General features: G+C 45.0%; 7 protein-coding genes across 7 annotated transcripts; 3 read left to right on the top strand and 4 right to left on the bottom strand.

Moving 5' to 3' along the window:
- Window position 1: 1 nt before the first annotated feature.
- LOC120453759 lies at window positions 2–707 on the bottom strand. Its single transcript, XM_039638592.1, has 2 exons — window positions 223–707; window positions 2–158 (listed from the first exon to the last, which is right to left on the bottom strand). Exons 1-2 carry the CDS (start codon window positions 705–707, stop codon window positions 2–4), a joined length of 642 nt encoding a protein of 213 aa, XP_039494526.1.
- Window positions 708–856: 149 nt separating this feature from the next.
- LOC120453839 lies at window positions 857–1,657 on the bottom strand. Its single transcript, XM_039638733.1, has 3 exons — window positions 1,530–1,657; window positions 1,077–1,477; window positions 857–1,016 (listed from the first exon to the last, which is right to left on the bottom strand). The coding sequence occupies exons 1-3, from the start codon at window positions 1,632–1,634 to the stop codon at window positions 857–859; spliced, it is 666 nt and encodes a 221-aa protein (XP_039494667.1). The 5' UTR covers window positions 1,635–1,657.
- Window positions 1,658–1,765: 108 nt separating this feature from the next.
- Window positions 1,766–2,894, top strand: LOC120452808. The gene is made up of 3 exons (XM_039637211.1): window positions 1,766–2,526; window positions 2,589–2,699; window positions 2,759–2,894. The coding sequence occupies exons 1-3, from the start codon at window positions 1,853–1,855 to the stop codon at window positions 2,892–2,894; spliced, it is 921 nt and encodes a 306-aa protein (XP_039493145.1). The 5' UTR covers window positions 1,766–1,852.
- Window positions 2,895–3,066: 172 nt separating this feature from the next.
- LOC120452807 lies at window positions 3,067–4,235 on the top strand. Its single transcript, XM_039637210.1, has 3 exons — window positions 3,067–3,866; window positions 3,927–4,037; window positions 4,100–4,235. Exons 1-3 carry the CDS (start codon window positions 3,067–3,069, stop codon window positions 4,233–4,235), a joined length of 1,047 nt encoding a protein of 348 aa, XP_039493144.1.
- A 37-nt stretch (window positions 4,236–4,272) lies between these two features.
- Window positions 4,273–6,242, bottom strand: LOC120453352. Its single transcript, XM_039638024.1, has 4 exons — window positions 5,888–6,242; window positions 5,134–5,650; window positions 4,669–4,980; window positions 4,273–4,525 (listed from the first exon to the last, which is right to left on the bottom strand). Exons 1-4 carry the CDS (start codon window positions 6,222–6,224, stop codon window positions 4,273–4,275), a joined length of 1,419 nt encoding a protein of 472 aa, XP_039493958.1. The 5' UTR covers window positions 6,225–6,242.
- Window positions 6,243–6,960: 718 nt separating this feature from the next.
- LOC120453926 lies at window positions 6,961–8,429 on the bottom strand. Its single transcript, XM_039638860.1, has 3 exons — window positions 7,585–8,429; window positions 7,305–7,493; window positions 6,961–7,234 (listed from the first exon to the last, which is right to left on the bottom strand). Exons 1-3 carry the CDS (start codon window positions 8,427–8,429, stop codon window positions 6,961–6,963), a joined length of 1,308 nt encoding a protein of 435 aa, XP_039494794.1.
- Window positions 8,430–10,471: 2,042 nt separating this feature from the next.
- LOC120453488 lies at window positions 10,472–11,320 on the top strand. The gene is made up of 4 exons (XM_039638225.1): window positions 10,472–10,645; window positions 10,700–10,938; window positions 10,995–11,105; window positions 11,179–11,320. Exons 1-4 carry the CDS (start codon window positions 10,472–10,474, stop codon window positions 11,318–11,320), a joined length of 666 nt encoding a protein of 221 aa, XP_039494159.1.
- The last annotated feature ends 5,418 nt before the right edge of the window (window positions 11,321–16,738 follow it).

Below are 16,738 nucleotides of genomic sequence, written 5' to 3'. Positions count from 1 at the left end.
GCTAGCTCAACAGGCTGCTGATGCCACCGAGAAAGTCCACGGGGCAGTTGGAATACAGATGGCCACAATCCTTGCCAAGAAATCCTTGTTGCTCCGCATGTTCGTAAACTTCCCGATAAATGTTTTCGCCAGGTGCAAAGGCCTCATGCAAAGAGGGTCTGCAATAAAAAGTTATAACCAAATTCATAGATGAAATATAATATGGTTTTGATTTTTACTCACGTAAGTGTGAAAGTCAGCAGGGCGGTGAGCATATTGTTCTCCATATCCTTGAAAGGATGTCGCGCCAATTCACAAACACTGCGCAGCAGACAGGACTCATCAAAGCCATACTGGACGAGCATGTTCTCCAGACTCTCGTACAGCTCTCCGGCCGTAAAGTCACTCGGATGCATTGTGGAGGCACCCTCTGGAAGATACTTAGTGGTCTCATTCCACAGGTGACGCTTTCCCCGTCGAGAGAACTCATCTGGCCAAATGGTGGCTGCGTAGAAGGAGGAGGGTTGAGCCGGCAGGGCGTAGTTCATCTGAAGACCCCAATCCCAGAAGAGTTTGCGATCCGGAATGACCACGGGCACGGACAGCGAGGAAGTGATCTGGTAAACCGAGGATGCCGGAAAGAGCAGAGGGAACTCCGCACGGATGGGTATGGCAATGCTGCACAGCGACAGCAGAGCTCCAATGAAGTGGACGCCGTTGAGATACATTCTGATCTGGTGACCATCACACCGCGTAGAATGTGTATCTCAACTCGATTTCTTGACAACACAACGCACTGCTTTAATTAGTGGCTGCTAATGAAACGCACAGACATTGCAATTTACATGTAGGCCTTTTTCCAGACTTTTTATTAGTTCTAGTGAAATATAACTTGACTCATCAGCTGTAATAGATCGTGTTTGCAGTGCGAGTATAAACTCAAGCAATCTCGACCCAGAAATCCATCCTGCTCGGCCAGTTCGTAGGCATTTCTGTACACGTCTTCGTCATCCCGAAAGCCTTCGTGTTGGGAGGGGCTGCAGAAAAGAATATAAAGTAAATTAACTAATAATATTGGTCTCCCAAACTATTCTTGCCTCAAAACAAAGGTCACTATGTCGCTCAGCAAGTGCTGATGATTGTCATCGAAGGGGTGCTGCGCTAGTTCACAAACACTTCTCAGCAAGCACGTCTCATGGAATCCGTATCCCGCTAGAGTATCCTCGAGGAAACCGTAGAGTTGCCCAGCCGAAAAGTCCTTGGGATGCATGCCACTGTCCTTATCATGTCCATATTTGGCATAGAAGTTCCCATCAGTCAGTTCCAGTTGGGGAACTTCGCGTTTCGCTTTGTAGTTGGCAAATCCTGGCCAGATGGGTATACTATAGAACTCCGTCAAGTTATACGGATAGTTGTAGGAGATGGCGAAGCACCAATCAATGAGAATTCGACGTTCCGGATAGAGTTCCGCAATGGGTGTGGACACGGATAATGTCAGCTACAATCGATGAGTTAGTATTATAGTCCAGATATGAGCAAACTTCACTTACACCCAAGTTAGAAGAGGCTGGCCACAGCAGAGATTCCGATTGCTGAGTGAGAATAAGCACTAGGATATACGTAGTTAAAGAATAAGGTTTCATTTTGGGAACCATTCGTCTTGGGTTTTGAAGCGGAACTGAACGATCTACAAACAAGCGATTCCCCAAATTACTGGACAAATTGGGTCGGTGGGTTAATGGATACATGATCATCGTAAATATATCAAGACGTCAATCAGCTGTGTGTAAATATTTGGGCAATAGGTTGGCACTGCCAGAATAACTGGCCTCTCTGGCCAGCGTTCATAATTTAAGCTTTTCAGTTGGCCAAGATGCTACGAGCCAAGATCTTTGCCTTGCTGGTGCTGTATGCCGCTTTTGGCCCAAGTTTGGGAGAAAACCCGGGAAAACCCAAGAAAACGGAACTTAAAGATGCAGTGCCCAGAGTTTTTTCCCGGCGACGAAGAGCGCTCTTGTTTCCGCCGGGCTCGTTTGTGAAGTTCACCTGCTCCTTTGCCACTGGACTTCTGGCGACCTATCCCAAAGGCATATCCTTCGTTTTGGAGGAAGCTGTCTATTTTCCCATACCCGGCGCTGTGGAGGATGTATACCCCAAGAAGTTTCTGCCCAAGACCACGACTGAAAAACCGGAAAAGCTGCCCGATTCAATTATTTACATACCCGGTACCGACTGGCGTTTTAAGGCCCAGACTTTGCCCAAACCCAAATGGAGACAACCGCCTCCGAAAACTCATCGCATCGACGATGATAGCTATGCGAATCCTTATAAGTGGCAGCATTGGAGTCAGAAACAAAAATGGCACACTTACCAATGGAAGGGCAGTGATCCAAGCAAGGCAAAGTGGTCGAAATGGAGCACACCTTCGCCAAAGTGGGAATCCAAATGGAAACAGCACACGTACAGTGGAGCCTGGCAATCGCACCATTACCACGGCCACCGCGATCGCAGATCACTGTTTGATCGCTTCGCCAAACTCAGTTCCCTGTGGGTATTTATGGAATATTTTTATAAAATTCTCTTATGATATTATATGATACCTCTTTAAGGATTGGCATTGATGTAAAGTCTTGTATTTTGCGCACCATCTGTGATAGCAAAAGATTGCTGCTGCCACCTGGATATTCCATGCTGCAGGACATGTTGCGAGTGGTGTTCACGTAAGTTGAAAGAATATTTGTTTACAATTTAAATTCTTATTTAAAGTTGTATTTAAAAGTCTGCCCAGATTGGATGGCTTGGAGGATGAATACAGTCGCATAATGGACAAAGATGCTGATGAATGTGCAGCGGAGCTAAAGTCTAAGTGTAATATGAATTTATTGATTTGGCTGTTGAGCGGCAGACTTGAGTAAAGTAAAACTTATTTATCAGTCACGTATCTTGGTCTACACTTTTTAAATTAAGTTCTACAGTTGTTGAATGTGCAATTAACACCTCAGTACATTCGACTACAATGGTAAACAGTACTTTGAAATTGGTACTGCTTGTCTTCACTTCGAACATCTCAATCAGTACTCTTTAGAAATGCGTGTCGATCTGTTGATCCTACTTAGCTTCCAACTTATTCACTGGACTTTTGCCCAAGTGGACTCAAGCCACACGGAGTTGAATCATGTGCTTGATAGAGTCTTCTCGCGGCGAAAGCGTTTCGTCTTATTTCCTTCAGGATCAAATTTAAAGTTTACAGGGCAGCTGAGTAAAGGTCTGATCTCTGCTTACCCAAAGGGTGTGAATATGAATATCGAGCAGGCTTGTTATTACCCCGTGCCCACAAAACGCGAAGATGTCTACCCGAAGCGATATCGTCAGAGAACCACGACCACGGTGAAACCGAAGACAACGACGGAACCCACCTATGTTTGGATACCCGGAACAAACTGGAGATTTAAGGCCACGCCTCTAAAGAAACCCATGCCAGTGAAACTACGACAACGCATCGATTTGAGGCCCCAAAAACCATCACATGTGGATCCTGGCAAGTGGGCTCATTGGTCCAAATATGGCAATCGTTACGAAAACTGGTCGCCAGCGAATCACAACTATGATAAGTACAGTCAGCCTGGTAGATGGAGCAAGTGGACCACGCCGTCGCCCAAGTGGTCAAAACGCTGGTATAGATCTGCAGATGGCGAGTACTATGATCCCGAGGTGGAACCCTATGAGGATGTGAGGTCTCAGCCGCTGTACGATCCCTACGATCCCGATATGGCACCACATGAAGTAGCTCACTATCCTGAATTGGCGCATCTCAAGGATATGCGGCACTACAACGGACATCGCGATCGCAGGCAGCTTTTCGAGCACTTTGATGGCTTCAGTAAGCTGTAAGGATGAGTCTTGGGTATAACTTATTATAAATAACTCCATATTATTAACTAATTTAGTTTGGGAATAGACGCTAAAGCCTGTGTTTTGAGAGCCATTTGTGATAGCAAACGCCTGCTGCTGCCTCGGGGCTACTCGATGATACAGGATATTGTGCGACTGGTTTTTACGTAAGTGTACTGCACTTTTACAATATCAGTTCTTGAATATTAAAACCCATTGAACACCTCAGACTGCCCACCACATCCGGTGTGGAGGATGAGTACTCCCGCGTAATGCAATTGGATGCGGACGACTGTGACCGTCAGTTTCGGGACTCGTGTAAGCTGAACTTACTGGCCTGGCTAATGGGTGGCAAGTGGAACTGAATAAAAGCAACTTTAAGCAGACTTGGGGCATGGGTGTTTATTGTATGAACTGGGCCTGCCACATGGACTGCTTGCACTCCGGATAGAGGGCGGCACAGTCCGCCTTGGTGGCATGGGCCTTGTCGTAGTGGGTGTCGCGATAGGCAACCGGTTCGTTGTCCATGGCTTCCGGAAGGGTGAACACCGCACGCATCAGTTCGCCAACGAAGGTGCCGGGCTCCTCCTCCTCGGACTTCTGGCCCGTTTCACAGAGCGTTCGCAGTACGCAGTGGTGGCCATGGTGACCTCGTCTGCGGAGGAAGTAAGTCGTTTAGCATGCTAATTAGTGAATAAGCACTTCTCAACTGAAATCACCGCTGAGTGTATGTACATCAAACTTTGTGTCTCAACTTTAAGGTAGCTTTAAGGTAGTCATCCCTGAAGTCCTACTTACTTGTCCAGATACTTCTCGATTCTCTCGTACAACGACTGTCTGCTACTGCGATGGTGCTTGATCTGGAGTTGCTCCAGGCGGCTCATCTTGTCCTCGTGCTCGGTGGCCACTCCGCTGCGTCGCTGCCGTTTATGCGGATTGGCTGCATCCGGAATGCTGCGCTTGCCAAACACCGGATATATGCGATGATGTCGAGGAGCTGGCCTGCGAGTGGGTCGACTGGTGGTGGGAGCTGTGGTGCTGTCCTGTCGTCGCTGCGCCACCGGCGGTGCTGCCTGTTGACTTTTGTAGCCGTAGTATCTATCTTTGAGTCTGCAAACGAAATAGATATCATATTAAAATATGAACATGCATAGGATAAAACTAAGCAGAACAGAGCAAAACAGAGCACTAAAATCCCTTTAGAAGGATAATGATGTTCTAATACAGTTTCGAAATGAAAACTTCCTAAGTGTATAGTTTCACCTTGAGTTTAGAGCCCAGTAGGGATAGCGTGAGTTCTGGGCGTGAGAGTAGGGCCTCGTCCACTTGGCGAATGGATTGCTGGAGCTGTAGTAGTAGTGGTTGTCCTTCCGCCTGCCCCCCTTTGGACGTGAGGAGTAATAACTATCCGCCAATCGATGCGACGGATGCATCGGAGTGCGGAAGACGGGTGAATGGCTGTAGTAGGAGTTGTAGTAGGAGTTGCTGCCACTCGAGGAGGAGCCGTAACTCGACAAATTGATGTAGTTGGGCTTGTAGTCCGCCGCCGGCCTGCTCGTCGTGGTAGTGGAGGCATCCACATCCACATCCGCATCCACGTAGGTTATGTTCGACACGGTGTCGTTGCGACTGATGTCTATTGTGCCATCCTCCAACTTGGTCAGCAGATCGTCCAGCTCCTCGGTGGGCGGCTTGCTGGGCAGCTCCCAGGCCAGCGCCACCGTAATGCCCAGAATCAAGTAGTTCGTGTGGTCCACTATTCCCACAATCTCATCGTACACTGAACGGATGAAGATGGGGGTAATTGAGGCATGTGATTTGCATTAACACAGTGGCGTAGTTTGCGGGGTATTAATAAACAGGGTTTACAGTCGTAAGATTTTTACCATTAAATATTTGTGATAAATATGCACATATTTGTGATAAATATGCACATATTTAAGTTTTTAAATATTTGTATATTAAAATGTTGACATGCCCTATGCCCTACGCCACTGTGCCGTGACTGAGGACTTACCCATCTGAAAGGAGCTGCCCTCCGGAAATACCAAATAACGTCGTTTCCGGGACAACAGCTCCTGGCTGGCTGACTGGCTGTTCTGGACGGATGCGGACGCAGACTCATTCAGCCGCATCTCGATGAGCTGCTCCAGGCTGCCTTCCGCATTGTTTATGCTCAGTGATGGTGGGCTCCCGGTTGCCAACTGGATGGATTCCCCGCTCTTCCGTGCGTCGACCAAGTTGGCCACCATGAGCATGGCAAGCGTCAGGATGGTCGGCCAGCAATTACCTATTCCAGAACTTCCCATCTCGATGGCGTTGGAGCAGCTCGCCTTCTTTGTCCGTGTCGACATTTTTCCAACCTGCTGTCGAAGCGTTGTCCATGCGGCAACTGTTGGCCAAGTATCGCGTTGCTGGCCCAAACCGAAAGAGAGGCAGCAGAAGCAGAAGCAGTGGAGTTCTTGGCCAAAACTTGGCTGTTAATTGTGAGTAGTAGTGGTGGTGGTGGTGGCCAAGCAGCTTTCCCTCCAGAAAGTTTCCAGTTCGTTCAAATTCTTTTGCCCTCCTTTGTCTTTCATTAGTTTTCACACTTTTCGTCTCTCTTGTGTTTTGCCAAGTAGTTTGTCTAGTAGAAGAACTGCTGCTTTTGCCTTTGCCTTTTGCTCCGTGTGCTCATTGGTCTATTTAGAGGTTCAAATTACTTTTTCACGCTCCCAACTTTTGGTTTATTCGTTCCATCCCGAAAGTGGCACACTTCCATCTTATTTCGATAGTGCTGCGAAGTTGAAGTTGAAGTAATGTGATCACTAGTCTCCGCTTTTCCGGGTATAAACTCGAATGCTCGACGCTCAAATCGGAAAATGCTTTTAGCTGCAAGTGAAGAAACTTCCAAATGACTTTTGCGCCATCTTTCTTTACAATATCCGAGTAGCTTTCTGTTTGGGTACTCAAAGTCAACTACAACATTCACTAAATAGCTCATTAATTCTCAAAGTTATTTAAGCAATAGTAATTAAGAATTGTATATATAATTCCGAATAAAACACAATTGCATACTCATATTTCCCAGGATTTTATTATATTTGTTGTTCAGTCCAACCAGAATGTGTGATTGCATTCGCCGTAGATTTGCCGACAGTCGCCCCGTTGCCGATGTGCCTCCAGATAATGAGGTGACATCATTAGCTCCAGTTCCGCCAGCTCATCCACATCCTCGCTGCTGGGCAACTGGAAGATGGCCGAGAGTAGTTCCATTATAAAGCTTTGTGGCTTGACCGTCCTCGTCCCTCGCAGGACATGCCGTTGCCTTTGGGCGGACTCGCAGAGCGCCCGCAGCACACAGGATGTGCCATTCAGTCGTCGCCTGGAGGGGATTACAGGTTTACTACACCACTGAGCGAAATGCTTCATGGCATTGGACGTCTTGCACTCACGACTTGTACAGGCGTTCGATTTTGCCAAAGAGCAGCTGCCTCGAGCTGAGATGCTGTTGCAGATGGAATCGCTCCAGGTGGGCATCCTGCTCCAGATCGCGTCGCCTCCGCCGCCTGGCGAACACGGGATAGATGTGATGTTTGGGTGGCGCTCGCAGCACTTGTCGTGGTCGCTGGGTGTAGGCATAGCTGCAAAATAAGCAAGATTTTTTATATGTTTAATATTTTAACTTTAATGTGTACATTTTAACTTTATTGTGCATATCTCAACTTTACTTACTCCCACTTCGAGGGGCCCCACATGTGCTGCTTTTGGCGCCAGTTCTGCTGCACCCGCTGTCCATTCCGCGTCCACCAGTTGTCCGTTCCCGTCGCCGCCGTCGCCGCCCCCGCCTCCCCCCTCTGCTGCCACTCTGCGGGCGACTGTCGCGCATGCCAATTAGCAGGAATCGCCGCCTGGCGCTGCTGTCCATTTGCATTTGCATACGCATTCGCATTTGCATATGGGTATGAAGCGGCCGGGATGCGCTGGATATTCGTGTAATACCACGCATATGCCGGTGGATTCGCTGGCGGTGCGTGCACTGCCTGCCAATTAGCCGTGCCTGTTCCTCGATTGTCCAGTTCCAGATTCAGGGAATGGTCATGGGAGTGTGCCTGCTCCTGGGAGAGGGACTGGGATGGGGGGTCCGATTCCGGATCGGAAACGCTGCCATTGCGGCGGACAGTGCCAATGGTGCCGTCGTTGATGCGCGTGAGCACGTTTTCAATCAGCTCGCTGGGCGGCTTACTGGGCAGCTCCCAGGCTACGGAGCAGGTGATGCCCAGGATGGCGTAGTTGGTGTAGTCCACGATGGGTATGATGATGTCGAACACCAGCTGAAACGAGGAGCCCTCGGGGAAGAGCAGGTACCTTTTCTGCCGATGCAGTCGCATCATCGCATCCCTACCAGATTCAAGTGGTGCAGTGGGCGCAGGAGCAGGTGTGGTGTCCACTGCGTGGGAGTCATTCGAGTGACCATTACCACTGGGTGCATTATAATTTTGGATGAAGCAAAGAGGCAGCAGCAATATGAGCAGAGTGCTGACTCCAGCACATCCAATTACTTTGATTGTTTTTCCCATTTTTTCTTAATGGCAGCCAGCAAAAGTCACTTGGTCAACACTTGACAGCCAACATGGAGTTCTAATGGAGGTGTTTTGTATGGGAGAGTTGTAAAGTATGTGTAAATATTTTATCAGAATTTATTCACTTTATTATAATTACTAGTTTGGTAGCTATGCAAATAGATATTTATATTAAAATTTATTCACACTTTTAACTTAATTTAGGAGCAGAGTTTCTGACCCCAATGGCTACTTTACTACTTCAGAGCACCAATCACTTATTCCTGAATTTGTATCTTCACGAATGGTGCCCCTTTTGTTCACTAGTGTAATTGAGCAATCGAACATTCCGATTGCTGCGTGCCTGGGCACTCACATCGAAAAAAGCGGCGACGAAATTTGCATAATTTCACTTTAGCTGTGACGCTTCCATTTGCCGGCAATGCCAATCATGCGTTAAATTAATGCAATTTTCGACAATATTCGAAGCGCAAGAGATGGCCGATGTTCGTTGGTCAATTGGTCGATGGTCCAGTTTGATTCCGTTCCGATCGGGGCTGTACAATTAAAACACTGCCATTTTTCGAGGGGGGCCGAAACTCCGGACGGAATTGAACGCGAATTTATGAAGCAGATAATTACCATTAGAGGCGAATTGGTTTCTCGATTGGGAGCTATTTGCCTCGTTCTAAACTTTTTATTTTACGATATGTTGATGCCATTAGCTGTTCAAATGGAACTGATGCCAGCGATTCCGGCCAGCGATTTTGGGCCAGTTCGGCCTGGCAAAGTTTAATTGTACAATTAGCACCCAATTGAGTGTCGTTAACTCGATTCTGTGCCATCCCAAGTGCTCTTCACAAGGTGCTAAATAGTCCGATCCATTTGCAACGCATCTCCCAATCGGAATGGCCTGCAGTTGAAATACTAATTCCTCGATTTTTCACTCTAACCATCCCATTCATTTGGTACATTGTCAAATTGCCCGGTAACAGATTGTTTAATTACCATGTATATTGGGACAGCGTTTGCTGGCTTTTTTTTTCGCGCTAACAACCGCAATAAATAATCTTTAAAGTGACAAGTCGGTTAAAAATAAAAACAGTAGCTCATGGTTAATTTTTAAAATATTTTAATCACTGCAGCTTTCGAAAGGATTAAGCGTTTCACGCATTTGGTAAAATTCTCATCTTGATTAAGTGGCTTTTAATTTTCACATTTTATTTTAACTCTTTATATTCCAACACAACAAATAATGTCACGGCGAGCCTTTTTTATTAATTCTTCTTGAACACTATTATTTAATATAAATTGGCCAATAAAAATGTGTATGTGGTAAATATATTTCATCTTTAATACTTGCCCAAGTTTTGCGCTATAAACTGAGGATTTCCATTGGCCACAACAATCAGCTTACAGCTGGTGGACAGGACAATGGTGGACAATGGACCGCCAGGAACACCGCTTGAAGCAAGGATCCACCATTGGGAAGCGCCAACGAAGAAGTGGCAGACAAAGAGCCCGGGGCTTGCAACAAAGCCAGGTGGCAACAGAGAGTCTTTGCCAAAGGCGATTGAATCCCGGCACATGCACAATGCCATTCTGGTCACGGAGAAGTGGAGCTGGGTGCAGATGGTTCAAGGAGGCATTGCATCTCGAAGCCACGTAAGCGTTCCAGGTAGTTGGAGTGGCCACAGCTTCAGTTGCGGTTTCGATGTTCACTATTGATTCCATCCATTCATTTTTGAATATAATAACATAAATAGACGATTATGTTCTAGTTCAAATATTCATTTGTAATGTGGTCTTTGAAACTTTTGTGGTTTTGAAATTTGGTTAGATCTAGCTATAGATGCAATTTAATTGGACATTTTACAATTCAGTTAATTTATACAAATCGAATTGGTTTCTTCAAAGATTCCACACACTTATTTCCACAGTGCATAATGGTAGTTTTCCGTTAACTTTGCGAATTCTCAGTCTGTCAATTTCTTTGGCAAACTAAGAGCTGAGTTTCCCAATGCTGCCGCAAGTTGCATCGGCTGCAAAATTAGTTGACCATGCACTCCAGTGGCAAACAGTTCCAGCCGAGCCCTTCCTGCATCCTGCTCCTGCTCCTGTTCGTCCTTGCAGCGAGTATTGCAGGAGATGGGAATGCTGGAAATGCTAGCTCCGGTTTGGGCCACAGTCGCAGCAAACGCTTGGCCATTTTCAATGGCCAGGGCACAAACAAGGTTTGACCATCGATCCAACTTTGTCATTCCGGCTCCTAATTGTTCCTCGCCCAGTTGGTCGGTGGCTTGGCGTTTCCCATCAAACAGACGGATACGGTGCAGTCGGTTTGGGGATTCGTCAACTACCAGGCGCAATACGTGCCATCGCCCATCCCAATCTACTGGTGGAGTTTCTGGAACACCTCGGCTTTTGTGTCCACCGCCAGGGAGTGGAGGAAAGCCATCCACAGCCGGGTTGCCCAGGACGAGACACGAGTGTGGCTGTACGATGTCGTGGAGACGGGCTTGGAGCGGTTGGTATTGTGTGGCTCATCTGTCATCGCCTTTTACTCGGTTATTCCTATTACAGGTTCGCAGATCGGAATGCAGGTGCCTGTTTGCTGAAAAGTATCTGTGAGATATCCCAACGCCCCTTTATGCACAACCACATTTTCGGCGAGATACTCAATGCGGTGCTGGTGTACGTATAGTTTTCACTACCTTTAAAAAGCTACAGGAAAATGCAGCACTTGTTATCTGCAACCATTTAACAGTCCATCGCTGGATAATGTGCCTGAAAAGTATCTGCATGCCCGGAATGCCGGAAAAGCTGGTGCCAATTGCCGGAAAACGTACAGTGACTGCAGCAAGGAGCTCTGGCATAAACTCATGCAAATGGCCAGGATAACCATCTAAGTATAATAAAAAATAATTCAGTTGTCAGTCTCTTCAAGCAGGGGAATGGTTCATTTATGTGTTTAATATTATTTTAGAGATTTTTCGGTTCATAAACCAGTGCATTTTGCACAGTATTAAATTGTCTACGCTCTTGAATGCAGCCAAAAGTTAAGCCACATCAATTTAAATTAGTTTCTCGAAATTCGTGCTGTGTGCTCCTTTGCATTTGTCTTTTCGATACGAGTTGCTGGTATTTTTATTGTCTCGCTGTTCTTTTTTTTTGTATTTTTTTTGTATTTCTGTGGCTGGTGCTCGTGTGAGATTTTTACTAATTTCCAACCAAGTTGAACTGTAAACAATGTCAGCAGAGAAACCAAATGAAAACAAATGCAGCTAGCAAAACACCGAAGGGGGCAAGGACGACGGGCAGCAGCCGCGGTACAGGGGCTCCTCGCACTAACGAACAGCAGTCGTCGCAGCAGTTGCAAAAATTTTGCAGCATGCAAAACATTTGTCAAATGTAAATTAGCAAAGAAGTGCGAAGGGGTAGAGGAAAAGGTTCTGCTGCTTCTGCGGTTTTTTCTCCTGCCAGTGGCGCCGTTTTGAGGGGGTGCCGAGGGGGGAGGGCGTGGCAGGATATGGGCGGCTTAGAGGGTGACGGTGAACGGGTGTTTGCCTGGTACAAATCGCATAAAATCACACTTAATGCCCGCAGGCAACATGCAGCATGTAAAAAGTGCAGCGAGGCGTGAATGTCGCTGGCACACAAACTTCTCCATGTGTGCGGCACACACACCTACACAAACTCACACACGCGGAGAAAATTAATTAAAATATTACATTTCAACATTAGTCCTTTAAAGCATTTAATAAAATAAAAAATGAAATATTTGTTAAATATTTGCAATTATTTGTAGGAATCATTGCTACTTACCGATTCTTTTAGCTAATTAAACGCACAATAAATTACGCATGGTATTCATTATTTTTTGCAGTGCACTCACACGCACATACACATGCTCAGGCGGTGGTGCAATGTTGCAGCTGAACGCAAATGCGGAAGCATTAACATGGTCACACCCCCCTGCCCCTCGGAGTCGTCCTCCTGTTGGCGTCTATTGTTCGCAATTATCATGGAACGCAAAAGGCAATGCTTAATTTTTGTTATCCGAAACTTTTACTTTGCCCCGCTGCACTCACACACACCCCCCCTTCCCCCCCTTCCACCACCAAAACATAAAAAAAGACACAAAAAAAAAAAAAAATGATGATAAAAATATGCAAAAGTACAAGTCAAACTTTAATAAGCGCCATTTCTGCTCTCCGTGTCGTCCTCGTTTGGTTTTTGGTTGGCTTCTGGTCCACACGGCGTATGAGCAATTTGCATTTGTTTGCGCCACGTCCTTTTGGATCCTTTGGGGGACCAAAACAAAGTTCTAGGCGATGCTCTCAAGTGAATTTTATCGCACCCAGATAGCAAACAAAACAAGTTTGCATTTGTATGCGAGGTAGAGCCTTAAGCAAATTCAAGTTATAATTAAATTTTGGAAATGCAAAGGCACTGATGACATCTGAAAAAGTGCCTCCAAGAATACCGAGTCCTTGAATTAAATTAAATTAAAAATAAATGCTGGTCTTTAACCAATGCTGAATGTGCTTAGATAAGTACAGAACTATGAACTGTGCTTATGTGTTTTCTAAATCATGATCTATGGTTTAGCAGCTCTCGTTTCAAGTCACTGACTCTGAAATTATTTCACACCTGGCTGTGAAGTCCATTGAACTTCTGGAACTAGAATCTTAACGGGAACCCTATTTCGTCATGAGATTGTTACAAATTCTGTGGGAAATATGGGACAGTTGGCTAATATAATTAGCACCTTGGCTTAATCACTCAAAAGAAATTAGCAAAATGTGCGCTACACCTTTTTCATTATATTTTCAAGCTGTCTGACTAGGGTTGTATTCAACTTGGATTCAGGCATTTTAATTATGTCAAATTTACTCAGCTTTGCGCTGCCGTTCTGGCTGCCATTTCAGTAGCAGCTCTCTCTCTCTGTAATTTCCGCTGCTGTTTCTGTTGTTAGCTGGCAAATGTCAGCAGCCAATTAGGAGGAGTGAGCCAAAGGATGTGCCGCTGCGTCTTCGTCATCGCGAGTCAGTCAATGTCACTCTGGCGTTGTCCACCGGCGCAGTTGCCCCACCCCCCCACCCCCTCCCCATCAAAGTCCCAAACTCCCCAGCCTTCCCAATCTTCTCAGTATTCTCAGCCAGCTAGCTTTCCCAGCCATCTGGGGTAATCGGGGGGATTTTGGATGCCAATGCCACTCCAGCGCCTGTCTTGGCCTTGTCATCATTTGCATAAGAAATTTATCTCAATGAGTAGCTAATTGAGAAATTGTGACATGCCCCCTCTGCACCCTTGTGCTCTCCTGGCCAGAATCTCTGGCCCAGTTCCCCTAAGTCAACAAAAGGGCTGCGCAAATCCATGGCACGTTAGTTTTATTGCACTAATCCTTGAACTAATTTGGGGAGGCGGCAGCGAGAGTGATTCGCTGATGCCGAGAGTCTTGGGATTTTAAAATTAAGTCTGGTCTAGGCATATTGGTTTTTATAATGCCAGCTAGAGGAATAGAGCAGGGAATTTATAAGATAAAAGTACATAAAGATAGAATTACTTTAAGGTAGAGGTGCACTTTAAGATAGAATCACTTTAAAGTAGAAGTGCAAGCTGGAAATAAATGAATTAATTGCTGTGCTAATAGCTCAAGGTCACTAGAATTTTAAAATGTTAAAGTTACAAGAGAAACCTAACTATGTAACTTCGCGGTTGCTATTCGCGTGGACGGCATTGTGCAAAGCGCGGCAATCAGCGTTTGACTAACTAATTGCGTATACGCCATGCTCTCTGCCGTATCATAGACGGTTTAATTTAGACACACACACACTCACTTACACACACACACGCAGGCACACGCGATCCTGGCCACAAACTGAATTGGCTAACTGAGCTCATTAGCAGCCGCTGTCAGGCTCCATATTCCCTATCTCAAATCCCCCCAGCCGCCGAACAAGATAGCAATGCAGATAGATAGATAGGTAGAAAGCCCCAATCAACCAACCAACCAACCAAGCAATTACATGTTCGATAATGTGAGGCAAACCAAATGAAATTAATTGCACATTTTAATTGACAACGCATCAAATCAATTTGCATGCCAGTCACGGCCCCACCACCTCTGTTCGATTAATGAATGAATGAGTGTGTGGCATACAGATGAATGCAACTGCACCCAGGATCCCAGGATGCTGCCCTTTTCCACCCAGTCACATGTCCTTTTCGCATGCATAATGAGCCAGTGCAGCGCAGCAGATGCGCATTTCGCAGGTCCTTGACGTCCCATAAATTACCCCTAGTTGTGCGCTAATCTCGTCTATATTGTATTGGCCCAAAATCACACCGATGCCAATGTATCGGATACCATCTGTATCTGTATCGGAGTGGGGGCCAAATAACTTACCACCACACCTGTCGGCTCATATTAATTTTGGATGTCGAAGAGCCGTTTAGCCGTTTAGTTGTAAATTGCCTGTATTCCTAAGTAATTAAAATGGCTTTCATGCTGACAATTAAAATATTTATTTGCGCTTAGTAGCAGGCGAGTTTTTATTATTTCACATTTTGGGGCAATAGCAAACTGCTTTTATATTTTCAAACAATTTATTGACTTTTATTTATTTGCCAAGTGCTTTGCATTGTAAAAAGGACAGAAACTGTATCAATATGAATAAATATATAATTGGCAGATCGAGTAGGAGAACTAAATAAAATTGCAAAGTGCCAGCTATCAGATTTAATTCGGAGCAATTAAATATGGTTATTTTGTTATATCGGATAGATATCACACATTGCCTTTTGAATACAAATAAATTGGCATTTTATTTACAATGTTAGCAGTCGATAATGTTTGAAGTCTTAATGCATTTATGGTGATTTCATTTGCTTACTTACTGACTAAAGTAGGTATCGAAGTTTATTTTGTTTATGTCACCTGCATTTCCAGGGTATTTTAAAATTAATTGTAAGTGCAGAAACATCCAAACTCACAAAATATTACAAGCAAAACGAGAAAAATGCAAGCAACAAATGAGAAAATTAAACTGCAACCAACAGCAACAAAAATTGCGCTGTCAGCGAATGTAACAAGTAAAAAATTGAGTTTTCGGTGAAATGTAATATATAATAAAATTGTAATGTATTTCCATAATATTTGAATAAAAAAATAGTAAGTTGGCAAAGGATTCAACAATTAAATAGTTTTTGAGTTGTGAATTCTTCAAGTTTGTAATACTTAGACATTAAAATATGTAACTCTCAATAATGATACACAAATGAAATAAAGCTTCTCTGACCGATTTGAAATGAATCCAGTGAAGGTAATGTGAAATGTGGGTGTTTGGGTGGTTAGGATATTTGATGATTGGATGCCTGTGGATCGAGTAAGGTCACTTGGAGTGCACAGGTGGTGGATGGAGTTGACCTCTTGATGCAGCAATTCAACGCACGCCAGGATAATTAATAGTTGATTAAGGCTGTGGAAGGATCTCGCTGCTGCGTGTGCATTTAAGTACATGTGTATTTTTGCACTCTTTTTTTTTTCTTAAGTAGGACAAAGTTGTGGCCCAATAAACTCTTAAAGTTTTGCGGTCAATGTCCCAGTGGGAGCACTGCTGCCACTCCGAATCGTGTGTATCCTTGTGGCAAAGTTCTGAGTGGAGAGCTCCCGCAACTGCAATTTAATGGCCTTGTATGCGTGCATGTAATTTATGTTTTTCAACTTAATTAAAGTTAATTCTTAATGCCGCTGCGATGGGCGACAGGTTTTCCTTGGCAAGGGCAAAGGCAAAGGGAAAGGGGCGTGGCAAGTGCATCAAAGGCTGCCGCAAACATTTTAACACCACTCGGCATTTTCGTGCTGGTGACATTAAACAGCTGGAGCACTTTTGTCATGCAACGAGGTCAACAATGGCCAGCGAGTCCTTGCTACGCCCGGTATCCTTTTTTGGTTTCCTTTTTTTTCTTTTTGATTGTATTTGCTTGCAGCTTTTGCCCAACTGCTCATTTTCAGCTGTTTAATAAAAATGCCAATTAAATGCATGTCGCTGATTGCCACACGCACCATCCAGCGGCTGCCGGAAAAACAAAAAACAGAAAACAGAAACACTCATCCTGCAAACAAAACCTGCAAATGGCACACAAGTTAATTATAAATTGCAAATGGCAACAACACCGAATAAATATCATCAGCAGCCACAAGCACTTACAGAAGGATGTCCACAAAAATCTGTAAAATCTTACAAATTGCGTAGCTTTAATACTTAACTTTTATGATATTCATTGAGGTTTAAAGATTGTTATAAATGTAGCAACTGAAT

The sequence above is a fragment of the Drosophila santomea genome, chromosome 3R, assembly GCF_016746245.2.
Source record: "Drosophila santomea strain STO CAGO 1482 chromosome 3R, Prin_Dsan_1.1, whole genome shotgun sequence".
NCBI lineage: Eukaryota > Metazoa > Arthropoda > Insecta > Diptera > Drosophilidae > Drosophila > Drosophila santomea.
Note: the sequence above shows the minus strand (reverse complement) of the source record. Positions and strands in the feature narration are given on the sequence as shown.

Excerpts from the sequence above, each read along its gene's own strand:
- LOC120453759 (XM_039638592.1), bottom strand. The coding sequence starts at position 707 with ATGTATCTCAACGGCGTCCACTTCATTGGAGCTCTGCTGTCGCTGTGC. Across the intron at positions 159-222 it reads CTGCTGACTTTCACACTTAC|ACCCTCTTTGCATGAGGCCT; the intron begins GTGAGTAAAAAT and ends TTTTTATTGCAG.
- LOC120453352 (XM_039638024.1), bottom strand. The coding sequence starts at position 6,224 with ATGTCGACACGGACAAAGAAGGCGAGCTGCTCCAACGCCATCGAGATG. Across the intron at positions 4,981-5,133 it reads TACTGGGCTCTAAACTCAAG|ACTCAAAGATAGATACTACG; the intron begins GTGAAACTATAC and ends TTTCGTTTGCAG. Across the intron at positions 4,526-4,668 it reads ATCGAGAAGTATCTGGACAA|ACGAGGTCACCATGGCCACC; the intron begins GTAAGTAGGACT and ends CTTCCTCCGCAG.
- LOC120453926 (XM_039638860.1), bottom strand. The coding sequence starts at position 8,429 with ATGGGAAAAACAATCAAAGTAATTGGATGTGCTGGAGTCAGCACTCTG. Across the intron at positions 7,494-7,584 it reads TGGGGCCCCTCGAAGTGGGA|CTATGCCTACACCCAGCGAC; the intron begins GTAAGTAAAGTT and ends CTTATTTTGCAG. Across the intron at positions 7,235-7,304 it reads ATCGAACGCCTGTACAAGTC|GCGACGACTGAATGGCACAT; the intron begins GTGAGTGCAAGA and ends AATCCCCTCCAG.
- LOC120452807 (XM_039637210.1), top strand. The coding sequence starts at position 3,067 with ATGCGTGTCGATCTGTTGATCCTACTTAGCTTCCAACTTATTCACTGG. Across the intron at positions 3,867-3,926 it reads TTTGATGGCTTCAGTAAGCT|TTTGGGAATAGACGCTAAAG; the intron begins GTAAGGATGAGT and ends TAACTAATTTAG. Across the intron at positions 4,038-4,099 it reads ATTGTGCGACTGGTTTTTAC|ACTGCCCACCACATCCGGTG; the intron begins GTAAGTGTACTG and ends TGAACACCTCAG.
- LOC120452808 (XM_039637211.1), top strand. The coding sequence starts at position 1,853 with ATGCTACGAGCCAAGATCTTTGCCTTGCTGGTGCTGTATGCCGCTTTT. Across the intron at positions 2,527-2,588 it reads TTCGCCAAACTCAGTTCCCT|GATTGGCATTGATGTAAAGT; the intron begins GTGGGTATTTAT and ends TACCTCTTTAAG. Across the intron at positions 2,700-2,758 it reads ATGTTGCGAGTGGTGTTCAC|TCTGCCCAGATTGGATGGCT; the intron begins GTAAGTTGAAAG and ends TGTATTTAAAAG.
- LOC120453488 (XM_039638225.1), top strand. The coding sequence starts at position 10,472 with ATGCACTCCAGTGGCAAACAGTTCCAGCCGAGCCCTTCCTGCATCCTG. Across the intron at positions 10,939-10,994 it reads GTGGAGACGGGCTTGGAGCG|GTTCGCAGATCGGAATGCAG; the intron begins GTTGGTATTGTG and ends TTCCTATTACAG. Across the intron at positions 11,106-11,178 it reads ATACTCAATGCGGTGCTGGT|TCCATCGCTGGATAATGTGC; the intron begins GTACGTATAGTT and ends ACCATTTAACAG.
- LOC120453839 (XM_039638733.1), bottom strand. The coding sequence starts at position 1,634 with ATGGTTCCCAAAATGAAACCTTATTCTTTAACTACGTATATCCTAGTG. Across the intron at positions 1,478-1,529 it reads CAGCCTCTTCTAACTTGGGT|CTGACATTATCCGTGTCCAC; the intron begins GTAAGTGAAGTT and ends CATCGATTGTAG. Across the intron at positions 1,017-1,076 it reads ATAGTGACCTTTGTTTTGAG|CCCCTCCCAACACGAAGGCT; the intron begins GCAAGAATAGTT and ends TCTTTTCTGCAG.